Source organism: Taudactylus pleione, unplaced genomic scaffold, assembly GCF_031769625.1.
Source record: "Taudactylus pleione unplaced genomic scaffold, aTauple2 ptg002371l, whole genome shotgun sequence".
NCBI lineage: Eukaryota > Metazoa > Chordata > Amphibia > Anura > Myobatrachidae > Taudactylus > Taudactylus pleione.
In genome coordinates this window covers 88,087-110,255 of record NW_028286759.1, presented here as the reverse complement: position 1 = coordinate 110,255, position 22,169 = coordinate 88,087, and the positions used below count along the sequence as shown (strand labels likewise).

The window sequence follows — 22,169 nt, the reverse complement described above, 5'->3', positions numbered from 1 at the left end:
TCCAGCTGTATTGGTTCTGGGAGAAGGACCTAGGTGTTAGCCTGCGGCCGAATTGAAAGTCCTGTCTTGTGCTCCGTATACCTCCAGGCAGTGCAGCAATGAGGTAGGGTCCGTTTCCCCAGCTGGCTTCCGAGTGAGCCCTTGCTCGTTGGTGGGGATGATGTTTGCTACTCCCTGGGAGATGGTTGAGCCGGGTGCTGCCGGCAGAAATCCACAGGTCTTTAGAGTTGCAGACAGGAGTTGAGTTGAGCCGTATCCACGGGATTTTTAGCATAGAATAACACCTACGCGTTTCAACGTCTCAAGGACATTTTTCAAGGTGGATACAATGTAATCATGTCCAGATACTTAAATAGCATTCTAAATGAGCTACATTCAATCCAGCTGTTAATTAAAATATTTGATTTTGAGTACAACCATTTAAAATACGGATGAGAGATTCAAACAGGAGGGAGTATAGACTGCATAAATCAAGTCTATGCAGAAATTGTACTTAATGTTTAATTTGTAAATTGGAATGTGATAAAACACTATCTCAATAAAAACGTTTTTTAGATGTTTATTTTCAATAGACAGCTCACATTAAAATAATCTTATATGTCACGGTCTGCTTTATGTTTCTTAGTGGACTAGCGTATACTAGTCAAAAGAAGTTAATAAATGAATAAATCAGTCTAGGAGTGTACACACATACATATATATGCATCTTTTTAAAACTTGACTTGAGTACAACAATTATTACCTCCAGCCTCTGCGACTGTGGTTTTTCTATATATATATAACAGAAGACTGCAGCGCCAATTGTGTACAAGTCCCTTTATATAGTGTTTTCTCAAATGTGTGTCTTTTATCTCACACTAAAAAGTTTTTTGAAACTGTTATCGTGCACCCCCAAAAACACATGAGTGTCAGCTCAACCAGCAGAATAATGTAACAGTGGTAATCTGTTACATATACAAACAATCAAAAAATACAAGAGCTGGCATAGAGCACCTCCTGTGCTTATGTAACTTATTATAAAATAAACCTAATACCAAAAACGTTTGTAAAAGTGATTTTGTGCAATTAAAGTGCTAATACAAGGATAGCAGTGTTTAAACTACCATCATCCTCAAATACATATAAACATTAGTATGTGATCTTTAGAATAAAAACAGTCTGTACAACTAAACTGCCAATGCAAAGATCCTTCAAGAATTAGTAAATAAATTAATGGCAATAATATTACAACAGTGCATGAAATAAATTAAGGTGCAAATTAATGAAAGTGCAAAAAATTCATTTTAAAAATGCATAAATTATTTTTAATCAGACACAACAATAATATCCTCCCACATGAAGGATAAAACACATAAAACCATGAACAAAAATATGTATATATATATATATAAAAATAGCTGTGAGTTTATCAGAATAAATAAGGATAAAAAATCGTCGCTTATCTGATAAAAATGGCAAGTTCATAAATGGGAAGAGAATAGGAGCCACCAACGCGTTACGTCCGTATCCTGGACTTCTTCAAGGGATATTCTGGCTCCTGTGGCGTATCCAATATTTATACCCCTTCTAATGAGGACAAACAAGGATTGATAGGTCTCCTTTATGACATCACTTCCGGTTTTCTTATTGATACATGCCCATTAGAACGGAATAATTGCTTATATTTATAATAGACTGTTTCCTTTATTAATGCATTATTGAATTGGAAGTCCGTTTCTTAAGTATAAGTTATTTAGTAGTATATCGCTCCTTTTGACAGCCACTTCCGCCCTTACTTTCCATACACCACAGTATTTCCGCCCTCCTCTAAGTATGTGGTGTGAATAGTTTGTTACGTCACTTCCGCCTCCGCTATCTCCGTCCTCGTTGAGCGCTGTGCAACCTCCTTCGTTCTTCCGGATAGGCTAATAGGTCCACTCGTTCCCCGATTACGTGCATGTCGCGTCCTGCGTCACTACTTCCCCGGACATCTCCAGTTTTAACTTTCACCAACTGGCGGCATCCATCTTGGTACTCCAAGTGGTGTCTCTGCTCACGGCCATCTTGTAGCTCCCGTGAATTCTGTTTTCACTGCCATCTTTGTACTCCCATATATAACGTGATTTCTATAATCCTGGAAGTAGCAATTGGGTTATTTTTTCCTATATAATACAATGGAGACACTGTTAGTATAAATATATATTGCTAACCATATATTGGGCAATATATGAAATAGATTTGTTAAAAGGTCACAGTTTCCCACATCTGCTCCAAATCTGAATCAAATTTCTAAAATCTCTACATATGAATATCACGTGTATTATTGTGTAATAAATAATATAAATAAATGTGGATAATTATAAAATCCTAAATTCACATTATGTGAACTAGTTCAATACATACTGTGAATTTAATGTGAATTTATAATTATTATTGCCATTAATTTATTTACTGATTCTTGAAGGATCTTTGCATTGGCACTTTAGTTGTACAGACTGTTTTTATTCTAAAGATCACATACTAATAAGTTTATATGTATTTGAGGATGATGGTAGTTTAAACACTGCTATCCTTGTATTAGCACTTTAATTGCACAAAATCACTTTTACAAACGTTTTTGGTATTAGGTTTATTTTATAATAAGTTACATAAGCACAGGAGGCGCTCTATGCCAGCTCTTGTATTTTTATATATATATATATATATATATATATATATATATATATATAAAATCAGAAAACCCAGCACTCACCATGTTTAAACACTCACAGTGATGTATAAATAAATAATGGGGATTTGGTTCGTGGATATATATATCTCTGAGCAGATACCTGAGCTGCTACTGAGAAATACAGATTCCCCAGTCCTGACACTGGACAGGTACTAACAGATTTATTGAGCAGTGATACAGCGCACTCGGGGGCAATAATGAAATTGTTATAAATAATAGACTTGAACTACAAGTCCCAGTAATCTTGCACATATGTAAACGGATATTTGGAAACTAAAATGGTCACAAGATATATAAGGCAGACTTATTGGTGGATAGCGGAATGGAGTGAGCCATGGGGAGTAGAGCACAGAGGCAGGATAGGAGGCACAGAATAAATGCACTGATAAGCTGTGTGGGAAAAGAAAGGCTGCGGATGCAGGGCTGTGTAGGAGTAGTGAGGTATGAGGCACACGTACTGATGGACTGCAAGGCTGCACAGGCATAGCAATATTTACACTATGACACTTCTGTACTTTATAGTGGGACAGAGTGTAACTTGCAGGATCAGAGCATCAGGTGCTGGGTATATATATGGGCACCAGTGTGTACAATTTATATGTAATAATTACACTATGACACACCTGTAATGGATAGCAGCACCGTGTACATTATCAGGACAGCGTGTAACTTGCAGGCTCAGAGCAGCAGGTGCTGGGTATATATACGAGCACCAGTGTGTACAATGTATATGTAGCCATAGCTTGTTCTAGAGGTAAGACCTCTGCATTGCTGCAGGTACAGTTCTCCTGGATATTGCTCATCTTACCTACAAGCCTGGAGGCAGCCGTATTATTCTCACATTTCTGCTGTAATTTTATATAAACACCGGTCTGATATATTACAGCACATGTTATAGCTGTATTATCACCACACGTTGCTGTCATATTACAGAGTAAATTCCAGCACAAATGATTATAATAAAGCTGTAATCCCTGCTCTATGTATAACGAAGCATAAAATGTCAGGTGATGAGTTTTATATTGTGCCTTGGAGCATCTTGAGTTTATCCATTTGATGGTGATTTAAGGTCATTTGATAAGTCTTTATTGGAAAATTAAATTTATGTGGCATCAGTCATATATTTATTTTATTCTCAGCAGATGGAGGTAACAGCAGGAATATCTTGAAGGAAAATCTATATTTATCTCCAGATTGTGAAATAGAAGATAATGACATCAAAGAAGATTCTCCAAGAGAAAACCCTGTTACCCCAATTATACATCCAGTACCTCACAGTGCAGATGTATCACCTCCTGCTTATAATGAGGAATGTTCTCCTGGTACCTCTATCGCAGCTCTTAGAGTAGATAAAGTATTTCCCTCTTCTATAGATGACAAATGTTTTACACAGAATACAAAGCCTATTACCAATCAGCCAGCTAAGGCAGGTGATAGGCCATTTCCATGTTCTGAGTGTGAGAAATGTTTTAAATATAAATCACATCTTGTTACACATCAGAGAAGTCACACAGGTGAGAAACTATTTTCATGTTCCGAATGTGGGAAATGTTTTACAAACAAATCACAGCTTATTAGACATCTGAGAAGTCACACAGGTGAGAAACCTTTTCCATGTTCTGAGTGTGGAAAATGTTATACCCGGAAATTACAACTTGGTGTACATCAGAGAAGTCACACAGGTGAGAAACCATTTGCATGCTCTGAGTGTGAGAAATGTTTTATAGGGAAATCACAGCTTGTTATACATCAGAGAAGTCACACAGGTGAGAAACCATTTTCATGTTCCGAATGTGGGAAATGTTTTACAAACAAATCACAGCTTATTAGACATCTGAGAAGTCACACATGTGAGAAGCCATTTCCATGCTTTGAGTGTGGGAAATGTTTTACAAACAAATCACAGCTTATTAGACATCTGAGAAGTCACACAGGTGAGAAACCATTTCCATGTTCTGAGTGTGGGAAATATTTTACATACAAATCAAAACTAATTATACATGAGAGAGTTCACACTGGTGAGAAACCATTTCCATGCACTGAGTGTGGGAAATGTTTTACATATAAAATTGATCTTGTTAGACATCAGAGAAGTCACACAGATGAGAAACCATTTTCGTGTTCTGAGTGTGGGAAATGTTTTATAGGGAAATCACATCTTGTTATACATCAAAGAACTCACACAGGTGAGAAACCATTTCCATGTTCTGAGTGTGGGAAATGTTTTTCACAAAAATCAAATCTTGTTAAACATCAGAGAAGTCACACAGGTGAGAAACCATTTCCATGTTCTGAGTGTGGGAAATGTTTTACACAAAAATCACAACTTGTTAAACATCAGAGAACTCACACAGGTGAGAAACCATTTCCATGTTCTGAGTGTGGAGTAAGTTTTAAACAGAAATCAGATCTTGTTTCACATGAGAGATGTCATACAGGTGAGAAACCATTTCCATGTTCTGAGTGTGGGAAATGTTTCCAACAAAAATCAGATCTTGTTAAACATCAGAGAACTCACACAGGTGAGAAACCATTTCCATGTTCTGAGTGTGGAGTAAGTTTTAAACAGAAATCAGATCTTGTTTCACATGAGAGATGTCATACAGGTGAGAAACCATTTCCATGTTCTGTGTGTGGGAAATGTTTTTCACTAAAATCAAATCTTGTTGCACATCAGAGAAGTCACACAGGTGAGAAACCATATCCATGTTCTGAGTGTGGGAAATGTTTTACACAGAAATCAAATCTTATTACACATCAGAGACATCACACAGGTGAGAAACCATTTCCATGTTCTGAGTGTGGAATAAGTTTTACACAAAAATCAGATCTTGTTGCTCATCAGAGACGTCATACAGGTGAGAAACCATTTCCATGTTCTGAGTGTGGGAAATGTTTTTCACAAAAATCAAATCTTGTTAAACATCAGAGAAGTCACATAGGTAAGAAACCATTTCCATGATCTGAGTGTGGGAAATGTTTTTTGCAAAAATCATATCTTGTTAAACATCACAGACATTACTCAGATTAGTTATTCTCATGATCTGATTGTTAGAAATGACAAAACTAATCTCATTAAACCATTAATTGTATCCTTGAGTTATTTAGTAACTGCAGTCTTTATAGCAATTTGGTATTGGATCACCTTAAAGGTATAAAAGTGTGTAGGAAGTCATGAGGAACAGTGGCTAAGGCGGTAACAATGCTGTCATCTAATAATAGATCATAAGGTCTGAGACCTGACAGACCAGTTCCTGCCACCCACCTCATCCCCTCCATGTAATACCTATTATATGCTGCAGGGAAGCCAGGTGCCCAGAGCAATGGGATGATATAAACAGTTATATCAGATTAATTTGCTAGAGAAAGAAATAAAAGCTGTCACCATCAGGACACAACAGTGAGGAGAGAGGACTGTCCTTTATGTGGGTGTCCCTGGTGCTCCAGGTGGTGTCCCCAGTATATGTATCTTTTATTTTAAATAAACTACTTTTTGTCTACTTCTCTTAACTGAGATTAGAGGATGATGCTGTTAAGATCTATTTATGTAACAAAATTGTGCAGTATGTACTAATACAATATACCTGCTACATTGTAATATGGATTTCCATGTACAAAATGCCAGACGAACATCTACTTTCCACTATTGGGATTTGAGGGAATGTCATATGCTAATTAACTAAGGGAAGTATAAAAGCTTTTATTTTTATTCAGTATACCTGTGTTTGAGTTAATGAATAGACCGATATACCTAACACAAATTATACTGTTTCCAGACAGAATTACTGCCCTCAGAGCCACTCTATAGCCAAGCGTGAACATTGAGATTGAAGCTGGGCATATACTTACAGTCCTTTAGAGGAACACCACAGCTGGACACAGAAATGGCTGGATACAGCTCTCATTAATATTAACCCAGAGGTCTGTATTTAACATACAGGAGTTATTTGATGAGATACCAACCAGATTGATTGTTATAACAAACATTAAACTGGACACATTAGAGCGATCATATGTAATAATAAGATATAATTACCTTGGGAAGTTACAATCCATCTTTATCTAGAAGTGAGATCCAGTGAGCATATTATTCAGTGCCTATATTTTTATATATATGCTTATTGTGATTTAATATATATTTTTTGTTGAGTGTAAAAAGATTTTTTCAATGTTTTTCTTGCGTCTTGATCATTATTGGTTGTGCCATGCCTAGTACTTGTGTAGTTAATAGGTGGAATTAATTAGCGCAAAACCTTGTTTCTTCTTCTGGTTCCATAGGGCTCCACAGGGAGACATTGGGGGGAAGGGAAGTGTAGATGGTGGATGAAGACCGGACACCAGTTAAGCTTTTGGACTCTCAGAATGCTAAAGTCCTTCCCTCCTATACCCTGAGGCAAATCAGTTTGCCAGGTGTCCGGCAGGAGCTGGATCACATCTATAACGGTGGGCTGCATAATGCAACCCAAGCTTTTAATTTTATTTTTTACTTTTTTTCTACAATGAGCAAGCAGCACTAGACGTCTGTGCTGCCGCTCCATCACCCCTCAGCAGCGACTCAGCAGGGCTCCCGGGGACCGTGCTAGCGGACCCTGCGGGTGGACCCCAGGCTGCAGCCAAAACTTCAGGGGACAGAAGCGGTAACCCGCATTTCAGCACTTACCTCCATCTGAGGGGACAGGCCGGAGGCGCTGAGTGTGGACAACAGTGTATCTGGAACTCAACGGCACCACCAGGGTACATATTGGAGTGGGAGTCCAGCATCCCAGTGGTTAATAATCAGCCAGGGGATGTCAGCTCACCCTTCATGTGGCCCCTCAACTTGCCGCCCTGAGCTGTTCATCCTCCTATGCCCCCTCAGATCCCTGGCATCCATTTTCTTCAGGCACAGCCACAGCTGTTTCGAAGAGAAAAATAACTTTTTGGGGCACTCAAATACAAATATTGATAAACTTAAAACGTAGCTTTTATTTTATCTTTATCAATATTTGTCTTTGAGTGTTCCCAAACAGAGTTCTTTTTCTCTTCGAAACCAATTTCCCATGTCTATATATTCAGGGGAGCACCTCCACGCCTGTTATTTGTGATACTCTGACTAGGGTATAATTCTGAAAAATTGTGGATAATTATACACTGTTTTATATCATCTATACTGTTTCTATGATCCTGTGCTCAAAATATATTCCCCGACTTCCCTTTTCTAGTTTGTGACAGCCACAGCTGTCTCTGGGAACGCTGGGCCTGGTCCCCTCATACCTCTCCTAAGAGCCAGGTTATGTAGCACTAAAGCCTACCTGATACTGCGGTCTGAGTAGCTGATTGTAGTGCCCTTTGCAGTTATATTGATTTCTGCATTGTATGTGACTTATGCTAGCGCTGTCTGTGTATTCTCACTGTTCTGTCAGCTTATACCTTTCCCTTTTGTCTCACTATAAACCCTAACATCTGTGTATAGAGGGTCCACTGTACTTCACATCTACTTGTATTTGTGAAGGCTGTCACATACTGGGTTATTGCACTCTGCTCAGGGCCATATTCTGTGCTGTGTTCCCCTGCAGGTGTATCTAAACTAAGGCAGGGACACTGTACTACATATACACTTGTATTTGTGAAAAGCTGTCACATACTTAGTGGTTGCATGCTACTCAGTGCCATATTGTGTGCTATACTATCCTGCAGCTACATCTAGCAAAGGCAAGGGTAGCAAGAAATTTGCTGCACCTACAGTATACTGCTCTCATGCAAATCCTGTACAGCAGGCTTAACTCAGGAGGATTTAATTCAGGATGGGCTATGTGCAACGTGTTATAACATACCAGGCCAATCAGCCCCTGCCCAGGAACCCCCTGGGCTTCCTTCTCACAGGTGTTAGCTACTATAGCAGACCGCCTCAGCCTTGGCAGTAATTCCCCCTATGGGGTTGCCACAACATGTCAGGCGATACAAGTGCCTCCTATGCCTCCTCCATGGGTAGACATACTCTAACTCTACAGAGTCTAGCGGCTACCTCCATGCCCTTTCAAAATATGTTGCAATGTGAGAAGCCCCTACCCATTAAAACTACTAAAGGTGCCTACACTCATAGCGATGTACTCACGATCTGACATTGTGTACAATTTCCCCTGAACTCTTCCCTGGAGCTCCCCGGCAGTTGTGGTCACGATTAGGTAAAAAAAGCTGCCAATTTGACACATGATCTATCATGAATCGTGTCAGAATTCTAAATCGGGAGATCGTGCACGATAAATCATGAGTTTACCAAACAACATACAAGGATCTTCACGATTGGTGGGAAATTATCAGTATAAAGTGTTTGGTCACCCAAGCTGGGGTCAAGGTGATCCAGGAGAGGGCCCAGCAAAGTAGGAGAGCATGCTGGACCAAAGAGTGGCTACTGCAAAGGGATACTCGCTCTCACATGTCCCTGCTGATGGAGATCAAGGAGTACAACCCGGACGACTACCGCAACTACGTGCGCATGGATGACGCTACTTTCCAGGAGTTGCTGAGTATGGTGACCCCCCACATCTGGAGGCAGGACACAAAGTGTCGGAGGGAAATCCCTGCTAAAGAGAGGCTGGTGGCTACCCTGAGGTACCTGGCTACAGGAAGGTCACTGGAAAACCTGAAGTTTGGGAGACTCATCTCACCTCAGTCCTTGGGCATCATCATCCCGGAGACCTGCAAGGCTATCGATAAAGTGCTGCAGTACCAGTAATGCAAGGTACAGAAAAAAAAAACACTAGACATTTGTTTCTTGTGAAAGAAAAAAGTTGTTTTTTTGTTTTTTGAAAACTATATAATTGTAGAGAAGTTATTGGAACAAATGGGGCGCAAATCTAATAATAGCTCCAAAAAATTCTACCTCGTCTTGCCCAAATACAAGAAAATTAGACATATACAGTTTGAAATATAGATAGTGTTCTTAGAGCGCTTATAACATAAATAATATATACTCATAAAAGTCCTTTATAGCTTGTCACTTCTTAGGACGTTTCCTCTTCAGACAATGCGTATACATAAAATAGAAGGGACAAAAAGCACATCTGTGTAGAATTGTTTCCAAAGTTCATATATATTTTCATACACAAAAACTCTTGTGGAAGATGAATTTTTCTCTATGATTTTCTAAGATATAGCGACGTACCACACTCACATATAGTCAATATGGTAGAAATCCTAAAAAGAAATATTTTTCTTAAAACTTCTCACAGTGTAAAACTTCAACATAAGGCCAGAGAAAAAGGTTAGATGTACGCTACCCACTTCAAATACAGTAGAGAAAAATATATAAAGGTATCTTCCAATAAAATTGCACCCAACTCACTTGTAACAAGTGCAAATAAAGCACATCAAGGTTTCTTTCATCCAAAGATCCTCAGTGTGTATCCAATATAAGCCAGCAACTGATTTTCAGAATTTATTATAAATACACAAATAACACACAAGGTCAAAAATAAAAACATAAAATATATGCACACAGTCCAAAGTGAGGGGAGAAATCACATTATCCAGGTACAGCTGTTATCAAGGATATAGTTTCAAAAAGAACTGTCCGGAACAGCCTCCAAAAATATACCCAAGTACCTTACTGGAAGTGCGATATTTCACTGCCCCCAATGTCCTAATGGTGCAGTAGGCCTCTCACAACTAATGCGTTTCGATCTGTAATCTTTCTCAAGGTCCAATGAGAGGTGCACCCTACCTGTCTTTTATACTGGAGCCAATTTACATTACTCTGGTCACATGATCCAACCGGATGTCACATCGATCCCATTATCTGGTGAATTAGAATGTTTTCAAACTAATTAAATATAGTGTATGAAGGGGCGTGGCCTGGAGTAGCTAGGAATAGGCAGCATCTTCTCTGCTCTCCCGCTGAAATCCTGATAAAATATCCTGTATTTGGTTCTCTTCACTCCAGATTGCCTCCTACTGTGGGGTAATCTCTCCTGCCTGCTTTGTGCTTCGTGGGAGACTCTCTGCAAGATATATTATGACATTATCCTCAGTTATCGTTGAAGCCGGGCCTTCCTCTATACCCTGTCCTGGTGATTCTGTTCCGACTCCCACAACTACCTACTGGAGTGGGTTTAGCTTACTGGATTTATACTTACCTCCGGCAGTGTCTCCTGAAGTTCTGCTGCCACATCCTGCTGCTGATTTCTCCGTGGTCGCAAATTGCTAGCTCCGGTGTTTGGGGTGCCTGAGACGAGGTCCGTTGCCATTTTGTTGCTGGGATCCTTCTGGCTGCCTTCTCAGTGTCCTTGTGGTGCTGATGCTTCTTAGTATGCAGACTGGATGATCATCACACTTGTCTCTCTTCACACTGGTAACTTCCTGCCTAACGCCTTCTATCTCCTGATATTTACTTTCCTGGACTTAAACCTGTTGGTTTGGTACATTTTGTGGAAGACTTCCTCACCCATCACCTCAGCTGTGATCAGCTAATTGTTTTCCAAATATTCTGCTATTTGATATCCTGGACTTATCCTTGATTTATGCTCCACACATATATATGTATATATTGGATATATCCGAGCTCGCTCACTTCAAAGATGGACAGTTCTTTGTATCAGATCCTTCGGGCAATTGAAATATCTACTCAGAATATTCTCAGTAAATCAAGTTATAGATGGACACCATGACTTCCTGTTCTGCTCCTTCGCTGATATCTGATGGGGCTGAGATGGCTGTGCCTAAATCTCTTGTTCCTGCTGTTCTCATATCCTCTCCAAAAGAGGATATTCTGGACTTATTTTTTCCACTGGCTGTGGACCTGCCTGTATTTGTCAACTATTTTGAGGCTGGGGGTGTTGGGCTTACAATGGTTTGCCACAAAATTCTGCTTCTATTTATATTAGATGTTTTGAGATTCCAAGATTTTAAACTCAAATATTTTACTTGTTTTTCTATTTGTTTCCGAGTAGGATGGGACAGGTCAATTTTTCTGTTTTTATTTTGGCAAGAGGTTGAGGCCTGGCCAGACTAATTTTATAGTTTATATAATCCTGATTGTTGTACATTTGAATGTGCGGTTTCAAGTAATTTGTATGGAGGGAGCTCAATAATTATTTTCTTTAAAACGGGAGAGCTGAGTTGACCTAGCTTAAGGTCATTAATTTATAGCCCTGGTTATTTACATTGTTTTAATATCCTGTATTAGGGATGGATGGAGGGGGGGTAGTTTCTTAGGTAGCTAGTACAGATTTGGGGGGTGGCATGTTTTGGGGATCCAAGTGTGTCTGGGTTGGGGTTAGGTCATACAGGGTGGGGGATAATTGGGTGGTTTGTTTTGGGTTTATCATTTATTTTGGTAGATGGGGTTTATTTTCTTTTTATATATTTTGTATTATATAGTGTGGTTATTTTCCATGTCCCCCTTTTTTTTACGCTGGTTCAAGTTGCAGGTATCTGGATAGCGCCTTCGGGTACCTGTTCTATTCAATTATTTGTTGGAGATTGCATTTATATCCTGTTTGCTCATATATATTCTTCAACATGTTGTTTTTGATATATGCTATTATCAGTGCTGCATATCTGTATTTTTTCATTTCTCATTGTCTACCACATTTTTTGGGGGTATTTTTGTTATGTTCGTTTCTATTTTCTTAAAATCAATAAAAAAATACTGAATTTAAATATAGTGTATGAAGATCCCCTCTAAAGGAGCTATATGCGCCAACCCTGGGAACAGTGGTTTGGCACACAGCACCAAGGGAGATCCAATGTGATTATCTTGCGCCTCACCAGAAGTGTGTCACATACTGGAACTTCCGAGATCGCGTTCAATTCCAGTGGAACGCAAGCTGGAAGTCTAATTACTGTTGCTGGTATGTCACATACAGGAAGTTCCAAAATGTGTTCCAATCTCCTGGAACGCATATTTAGGATTAAGTGCTGATAGTTCCGCAAATAAGCTATTCGGTCATGATTGGAGGGGTTTTAAATGTATATATTTTGTGTGTTCCAGTTTCACATACCCAAGTATTAATGGTTGAATCCGCAGGTAAACTACTTGGGCATATTTTTTTTTAATGTAGATGTGTATATCAATAAATGCACTATGTACTAATAATTAAAATACATTATAATAAATACAGTATAAAAAAACTGTGTATGTATATATATATATATATATATATTTATAAAAAACATAGTGGTGATTTTCCAAATAGATATCACATCGTCACCTGTCCCTTATAGGATAAAATCAACATACTAAAATTTTAATGTAAAAACCACTTTAGCTCGAAATCGGCATTTAAACCCCCTGGTATTAGCGTGTCAAGGTTAAAGGTCCACCTCATTTCGGCTCTAGCGAGATTACCCTCTAAATCTCTATCCTTCCAATTGGACTTTATATTCTGGATACCTGTTCAAACTGGCATCTGACCCATCATATAACATACAGCAGCCTACCTATAGGGAGTGATAAAATTTGGTGGTAGGTATTATCTTTTTATTATTGTTGCCTGTACTATCACCAAATTTTATCAATCAATTGAACAGGCCAATACACACATGGCACAAGTACAGATTATGGCCCCAGCTTCCATCAATTTGTACTTATGCCATGTGTGTTGTGACTTTGTCCAATCACCGTCATCACCACCATATAGCATACAGCACCTATTGGGAGTGATAAAATTTGATGATAGTACAGGCAACAATAATACAAAAAAAAATACCTAATAGTTATGAATAACGGGGCAAATCATCCTCTGCCTCCAGCAAAGTAGTATAAATAGTCTGGCTTGTGGGTGGGGTACTGGGTGGGGGAGTAACCTCCAACTGGGCTGAGGGGGCCTCACATAGGCAGTTGGGACAGGTGAATACAGAAGTGGGTCTGCAATGTAAGTTGACTCATGTCAATTACTATTTAGTGACCTTATTAATAGCTCATACATGAGCCTATGGAAATTTTCTTTGTTGGGTCATCCATTTTACGCATTCTACTGTTGATATGTGCTGTGAAAGTATCAATATCATCCGGCTGTTTCTGAAGGATGCGTTCTGCTTGCTGCAGAAATATGTCCTCCTGCTCTGTGTACTGATGTTGCTTTTTCCCATGTTTTTTTCATTTTTCGTTGGGAAGGTGCGGAACATGATGGGGGGGTTAGAATGGTTGTTGGCACTGGGGAAGAAGTTTCCACTTCGCTGTCCCCGATCAAACTTAGGTCCGGCGTGGAGGACATATCAGGTTCGTGGGTGGGAGTCTATATAGGAAAACAACTTTTTCTAGTTTCCAAACATCATGGAGGAGTGGAGGAGCATCGCTGAAGATTTTGAACAATGTTGGAATTTCCCTAACTGCAGAGGAGCCATCGATGGAAAACACATACGCATCAACCACCTGCCCACACCGGATCATATTACTACAACTATAAAGGCTTCTTCAGCATCGTTCTCATGGCAGTGGTGAACGCCAACTACGAATTTATGTTTGTAGATGTTGGCAAGAATGGGCGTGCTTCGGATGGTGGGTCCTTCAAACAAACGGCATTCTACCAGAGACTCACCAACAAAACCCTCAACTTGCCATCACTGTACGAGACACAGCGCAGCCTAAATTATGTTTTCATTGCAGACGAGGCTTTTGCTTTACATGAACATGTGATGAAGCCATTTGCACAGAGGGGCCTGACCAGACAGAAGAGGATCTACAACTATCGTCTATCCTGTGCACGACACACTGTGGAAAATGCATTTGGAATACTCAGCAACCGGTTCTACATTTTCCATGCCACCATAAACTTACGTGTGGACAAGATAGACTGGGTCGTGATGGCGTGCTGTGTGCTGCATAACTTTCTGTGAAGAAAGACTACACAATGAGGACCAGTCACAGCTAGACCAGAAGATGTAGGACATCCGGAAGAGATTGCCCAGTTTACATCAGTGATTTCACCTCCAATTCAAACAACATCAACTGCACATGCAAAAAAAGAGAGGGAGGAGTATATGGCCTATTTCAACTGAACAAGTGCGGTGCTATGGCAGGACTGTCTGTGAACTAACTGACTACAGTGGACATTTGGGATTATTTAAAAAAAAAAAAGTTTTGGTGTATGAACAAAATCTCCTTAGATGGTCCACTCACTTCTGCCGCCTCCTCTTCTCCCTCTGGCTCGGCCATCAGGACGACAGATGGGCATTGTGGCTCCTGTTCACTGATGAAGCTTATCAAGTTATAGTACCACAGCATTGGATGATGCACGTCATCGGTGCCTGCTCCGGACCTTTTTGATTCGGCCATTTTTTCTTCTTGATGTACACCGTACACAAGTTTTGGATTTTCAGACGGACTGTTTTGAGGGTAGCATCCGCAATAAACTTTTTGGTGTACTCCAAAAACACCTCCAAAGCTGCCAATTTTTGAGACTTATTATGGTATTGTCTACAGCTTATCCGCCATAGACATTCTTTGGACTGTAGGATTTTGAGGAATCCAGTCACTGACTCTCGCTCATAATCCATAGACATTCCTAGGAAGAAGAAAAATATGGACATATAGATTTTTAGCTATAATTGGAAATTATTTTGTGATTTTTAATGTTAATGTTAAATGTTTTAATATGTTTATTTTTTACAGAATTTTAATATTTGTTATTGTATTGTAATATGTTTTTTTTACAGGAATGTAATGTGCTTTTATTTGTATTGTTATGTTTTGTTTTTTTATTGAAGCACGACACAATGATACAAGTGTAATAGAGACATATCAAAGAGTAAGCATGGGTACAAAATTGGTATTACAAGTGAGTGATGTGCATACGATATCACATAGAGAAAACAAGGATGTATCCATGCGATACAAAGGCAACACATGAAGCACATAGTAACTGTATAGAACATAATAGAGTTAATGACTAGAACCACAGTGTAGACAGTAAAGTACTAAATTGTCGCCTCAACCACTTATCTTAATTTTTCTATCCAAACAAATGTGACTATCTCTGGAGTGGTGTTAGGATCTGCGCTTAGCAGATAATTTTTTAATTGCCATTGAGACACTGCAATTAATCCTGTCTGTGTGCTGATCACATGTGTTCAGTAATTAACTGTCTGCCTGTGTGCAGTATCAGCTGCTCACTAATTTATTTGCCAGTGTGCATAGGCCAGCTGCTCATTGGTCTGTCATTAGGGAGGCTTACAAGGCTTTCTCTGATTGGCCTTTGTATCTGTTATATTCCAGCCAGTCCTGCAATCCTTGCCGGTGATAGAGTATCTTGTGCTTCCGGTTGTTCCAGTCTCCTGATTCTCAGTCGAGTTCCTGTGCCAGTTCACTGTGTTTGTTTGCTGCAGTTTGTACCATCCAGGCAGCGCAGTCTGCATTCCACCTGCTCGTGTCGCTTGTGTCATCTATGCGGCACGGTGTGCTTCCTCCTCCTGAAGCACCAGTCTAGCCCGGCAGCTTGTGTCAACCTGGCGACATAGGCCACAACTTAGCATTCCTAGTGCGCAATCCTGTGCATCGTCTCGTGTCATCCCGGCGGCATCGGTAACAACTTTGTGTTCCCACTGCACAAACCAGCGCACCATCGCCAGTGTCATCCTGGTGGGACTGGTAGCTACTCAGCATTCTATGTGTACAAATCCGTGCACCATCACCAGTGTCATCCCGGCGACATTGGTAGCAGCACTATGTCTAAGACCCATCAGCCCAAAGGCTGCTTCTAACCCTGGGGTCCCAGGTCACAACGTGCCATGGCAAACCAGCCCTCAAGGCTGCTTCACCAGCCCAAAGGCTGCATCTTGATCCAGGCCCTCAGGCCACCAGTCAAGGCAAACCAGCCCTCAAGGCTGCTTTACCAGCCCAAAGGCTGCATCTTGCTCCTGGCCCTCAAGGCTGCTTCAACAGCCCATTGGCTGCATCACACCTTTGGTCCATTGGCCGCCACTACCTACATCTAAATCGGCCCCAAAGGCTGCTCCAACACCCCAAAGGTTAGCTCTCACCTCTAGCCTTTCGGCTACCACCAATTCATGCAAATCAGCCCTCAAGGCTGTTTACACCAGGTCTAACCAAGACTAACCCTCAGTCTTTAACATTATCGCCGGCCATACAAACTAGAGGTTAGTCATGAAACCCGGACTCAATCCAGCACAAATTCTGGCAGCCCAGATTCAAGTCCTAACCCAGGAGGTCCAGGAACTTTCCCTCAACATTGAAGAGAAACGGACAGCACCCATTCGTGCCATGGGTCTTGAGCCCAAACTCAATCTGCCTGACCATTTTTCTGGAACTCACAAGGACTTTGTTAACTTTAGAGAGAGTTGCAAACCTTATTTTAAGCTTAGGCCTCTAACCTCGGGATCTGAAGTCCAACGTGTAGGCATTATCATTTCCCTCCTGCAGGGGGACCCACAGACTTGGGCATTCGGTCTTCCTCCCAGTTCTGTGGTCCTTCAGACCGTAGACTCCTTTTTCGCTGCCCTCAGACTGCTTTACGATGACCCAGACAAAGCAGCTTTGGCAGAGGCTAGCCTCCGGTCTCTGAGACAGGACAGCTGGGCAGTGGAAGATTATTGTCCTGTGTACTGGAAGTGGGCTGTGGATTCTAGGTGGAATGATCCTGCACTGTGGAGTCAGTTCTGATCGGGGTTGTCAGACCAGATCAAGGAGAAAATAATGACATACAGATACAGTACATCCTATAGCAAGCAAATAGCTAACTTACTCCTCCATAAATAGAGAAATGACAGACCAAACCGAGCGTGTCAGCATACAATCCACCCAGCACACACCACAGGACGCCAAACTGTGACGTCTCACCGTATCCCAGTGCATTCCCTTGAGGCACGCACGCCGTTACCTGGCAACACATGACTCCAGGTCGAGAGCCTTCAAGAAATGTATGGTGGTCCATCATTCAACTTTTAGAGCGGCTGTTGCTAACCAGACCAGCGACCAGCCAGTGGCAAAACATTTAGATTTTTCTGCTTTTTTGTCTACTATAGATATTGTTGTGGTATTTATAGTTGTGGGATTTGATTATTTTTTTTTATAATTTTTTTTGTATTTTTTACTCTTTGTCTCTTATTTTGTTTGTTTATTATTATCATCATCTTGGCTTTTATTCTTTGGTTAGATATGTCTAGATTAGGTTGAAATTTCTTGGGTGATTGGCATTGTTTTATTTACTTATGTTTTTTGTATTATAATTTTTTCATTATTATTTTTTAATATTTTTTTTCAATATGTTTCTATTCATTAAGGTTTATCTAATTTGTTTATTCATTTTTCTTTTTGGGTTTCTCCCTTCCCTTTAACTATGGTTTATTATACACTTACGGGGGGGTTGTTTCTTTGTTTGTATGTTTCCGTTTTTCATCTTGGCCTATTTTTTTGTTCCATCTAACTCTTGCTTTTAGTCTGTATTATTTTATTTCTAGCTGGTTGTTTGGGGTTCTTATACTGTAGCTTTCTACACTTGTATATCTCTTACAGCATGATTGGTTCACAGGCTCCCGGCCGCATAATATAGCCCCTCATGGGCATCTAATGATATACACCACAAAACATGTGGTGCATGTGACAACTTGACGTATAGGGATATATTTGCCACTGTGCAGGTGTCGAAAAGAACCCCCCGTGTTCGATACCTGCAAGTTACACAGTTTATGCACCTGTAACAACCCAGTCTCTTTGTGGTAGGTCGCAGTCTGTACTGATCAAAGTTGATGATGTCAGTCCAAACCACCAGGTCCCTAATGTTCCTGCCCCAGCAATAACATGCTATGGGAACTTTGTTCTTAAATGATTTCAAGTCTTTATCTGTAGACACTATAGGCCATATTGCTCTAGTAGCCTTTTGTACAATAGGGCTGCTTGCCCCGATCACTTGATCTTGTTTATTTTTAGATTTAGGTTTAATATCTTTTAAAAAGTGCTTCTCTAGGTAATTGAAGAACCTTATTCTTACGTTGCTGGAGAAGATCTTCCGGATATCCACGTATAGTGAATTTCTGTATCATCTCATTAAGTTGTTTTTCAAGTAGCGATCTGTTATTATTGATCCTGGTCACACGTAACATCTGTGAGCAGGGAAGACCGGACTTCAATGCTTCAGGATGAAAACTAGAGTATCACGATAATGTCCGTGTCCTTCTGGAACACTGTAGTCTGTAATCCGTGCTTACTCATAGTAATCCTCACATCATGATATACAATCTCCTTATAGTTCTGTATGTAAATTTGATGGGTCCCCCTAGTTGGTTAATAGTCTCAATGTGTTGATGTAGTATTTCTGCATTGCCTGTCCACAAAATGAGGTCATCAATATAACAAAAGGATATGCCAATTAATTTCTGTATAATCAAAAAAACTATTTTTTTTCTCCTGTGAAAACAAAAATATTTGCATAGGTTGGTGCGACATTCGAACCCATGGCGCATCCGGCCTCTTGCAAATAAAACTTGCCATCAAATAAAAAATCATTTTGATGCAATAGCAAAGATATTAGTTTTATAATAAAGCTAGGTCCCGGGCCCACATAGGGAGAGTTGTCAATAATAATTTCCTGTACTGCTTTCAACCCCGCTTCATGGGGAATGGAGGTGCACAAGTTGCGTACATCAAGGGTACACAGCAGAGTATTGTTAGGCAGGGTTCCCAGGTGTTGCAATTCAACCAAAAGGGAAGTCGTATCCTTAAGGTAAGTCTTTAGTGACACACGGCTGCAACAAAATATCTAAACATTGTGAAATGGGTTGGAAAATTGAACCATGGGCAGAAACAATCGGCCGACCTGGTGGGCTAGTCGCACTCTTGTGTATCTTTGGGATGGTGTATAATAAAGGAACGTACAAAAAAGCGCTCTGTGGTATTGGAGTCTAATGTCTGAGTGCCAGTTGGGAAGTGTAATGAGACAGTATAACTAACAATTGTGTTAATATGTAATGGGTCTTAAAGACACGCTGGTAGGCGAAAACTTTAGGCTGGGTGTTCAGGACCAAAGTCCTTAAACGGGGATAGTCTGATTATGAAGTGAAGCTTCCTGGTGCCATAATTGTATAGCTATAGTATAATCTTGATACCAAACTGGTGGGCAAAAACTTGGGGCTGGATGTTCAGGGCTAACAAGCCCCAGATGATATATTGCCCAAATAGACAGGATTTTTAGAACTGCTATCAAGAGGTAGACCACAGCTCCCGTGGGCAAAAACTGTAGGCAGGATATTCACATAACATAGTACCTTGTAATGTTTAAACCAGGTAGGCAAAAACTGTGGGCAGGTGGTTCCAACCACAGAGCATTTTCTTTTTTGTACATTTGTTGAAGGAATTTGGGATATTTCCTGAAAGAGCAGCTAGTGGTTCAACATCTTGTCTTCCCCCCCTATGAGCGCCGACTGCTGTTATCTGTTCTTGATTTATAATAAAGGAACAACAGGGTATTCCTGACCAAGTGCCTCCATGATTCGTTTGGTAATGATACCATCTGTGACAGCCTGTTGTAACACATTGTCAATTTCCAGTTTGAACGACATGGTGGGATCTCTCATTAATTTACTGTATGTAACTCCATCATTAGGCCGATTCATGATATCAGACCTATAAATCAGACACAATCTGTATGACAATCGCTCTGCCCTTGTCAGCAGGGTGGATAACTATGTCATCATTTTTACTATATATTTTATATACACACACACAGAGATATATATATATATATATATATATATACACACACACACACACACACACACACACACATAAATAAAGAGGTAAAAAAAATCACATTCTCAGGTCTGGACTATTTTGTGAACCCGGGGTGGATGCAGGAGTACATACAGGAACGGGTTTGCAGTACTGAAATGCAGCAGGTTTATTCGGATTATTAATATTCATGAAATGGTAGTAAACAAGTAACTGGCAGTAAATAAACAAGTCCGAGTGATGTGAGGCAGAAAACATGTCCTGGCAGAAGAGCAAAGTCCAAATAGTGAGGCTGAGAATCAATGACAGGGAGAGAAGCAGAGAGTCCAATGGAGGAGTAACTGAGGAACAGAAGTCTGTATACCGGAGTGGGCTCTGAGTCCGGAGAGCTGACAAAGTCACAACAGTGAGGTAAGTATCGGGGTATGGCAGGGTAGATGCGGGTATTCGGGAACAGCCTGAGGTGGAGACAGATCAGGAAACGAGTCACAGCTGGAACTGCAATAACAGGAGCTAAGGAGCACAGAGAACTCTCACACAGCTATGCCGTGTATACGTTGCACTGGCAACTAGAGGGTGTGCTGACAACCCTTAAGTACCATGGGAAGGTGCATGATTGGTTGCTGAGAGTTCACACCAGATGCTCTGACCTAATTGGCCCATTTATGTCACATGTCCAAAACCAAGATGGCGGCACCCAGCAGTGCCCATCCATGCACACCTCACGCCAACCTCCAGACACCAGCATCCCCACCGGTAGGACCGCGCCAAAGCACCCGTACAGGCAGAGACCGCGACTCACCAGATAAAAAACAGCTCTGACCGTGACACACATAAGTGAAGTCATACAGGAGCAGGTGAGGGGGTTCTTCTATCTGAAAGACCACAGAAATATCAGGTGATAGCGTTCAGTTCGATTGATTAAATCATTTGGGTGGAGGGAATTCAGTTAGAACATCCAGATTTCCTCCTGAAGGTACAGATGAAATCTGTCACCACCCCTGAGAGTCTTCATATTGAACCTATACAATTTTATTGCATCTTTATCAAGCCCTATATGAATTATTTATTGTTGTTTAGATTTCCCAAGCGCTGCACATCCCTCCTCTTTTTATATCAATGACACACATCCCAATTATCTGCGGAAAAAAAAATGAAGATGTTAAAATACTGACCGAAGTGTTGCCATAATCTTGTTTTGTTACAGCTCATAGAAATGCTTTTCTCCTGTGCGACAGCTGATGTCTACCAAGGTGCGATTTCCGTGTAAAACATTTCCCACACTCAGAGCATGGAAATGGCCTCTCACCTGTGTGAATTTTCTCATGTCTAATGAGATCTGATTTCTGTGTAAAACATTTCCCACACTCAGAACATGGAAATGGTTTCTCACCTGTGTGATATCTCTGATGTCTAACACAATGTGATTTCTCCTTAAAGCATTTCCCACACTCAGAACATGAAAATGGTTTCTCCCCTGTGTGACTTCTCTGATGTGTAACAAGATGTGATTTGTGTGTAAAACATTTCCCACACTCTGAACAAGGAAATATTTTATCAGGTGTATGAGCTGCACTATGTGTAACAAAAGCGGAGGTATCAGAAGAACATTGGTTACAATTAGAGAGATAACATGATATAGCTGCACTGTGAGGTACTGGATGTATATTTAGCATAACAGGATTATCTCCTGGAAATTTCTGTGTGATGTCATCTTCTATTTTAATATCTGTAGACAAGATGAGATCTCCCTCCAAGTCATTCCTGCTTGTGCGTCCATCTGCTGGAAATACAATA

At 40.4% G+C, this 22,169-nt stretch overlaps 1 protein-coding gene and 1 pseudogene across 6 annotated transcripts in view; one reads left to right on the top strand and one right to left on the bottom strand.

Annotated features, from left to right (window-relative positions):
• The first annotated feature begins 4,019 nt into the window (after positions 1–4,019).
• Positions 4,020–22,169, top strand: part of LOC148431366 (uncharacterized) — a 66,401-nt pseudogene continuing 48,251 nt past the window's right edge.
• The window catches only part of LOC148431368 (uncharacterized), a 30,543-nt gene continuing 28,900 nt past the window's right edge, over positions 20,527–22,169 (bottom strand). For 4 of the 6 annotated variants that reach the window (XM_088466055.1, XM_088466059.1, XM_088466058.1 and 1 more), the window contains one exon: positions 20,527–22,155. In XM_088466055.1, the coding sequence (XP_088322181.1) occupies positions 21,581–22,155 (575 nt within the window). In that variant the 3' untranslated portion in view covers positions 20,527–21,580. The remainder of the gene's footprint in view (positions 22,156–22,169) is intronic. The other 2 variants (XR_015877189.1, XM_088466056.1) reach the window with 2 other exon arrangements.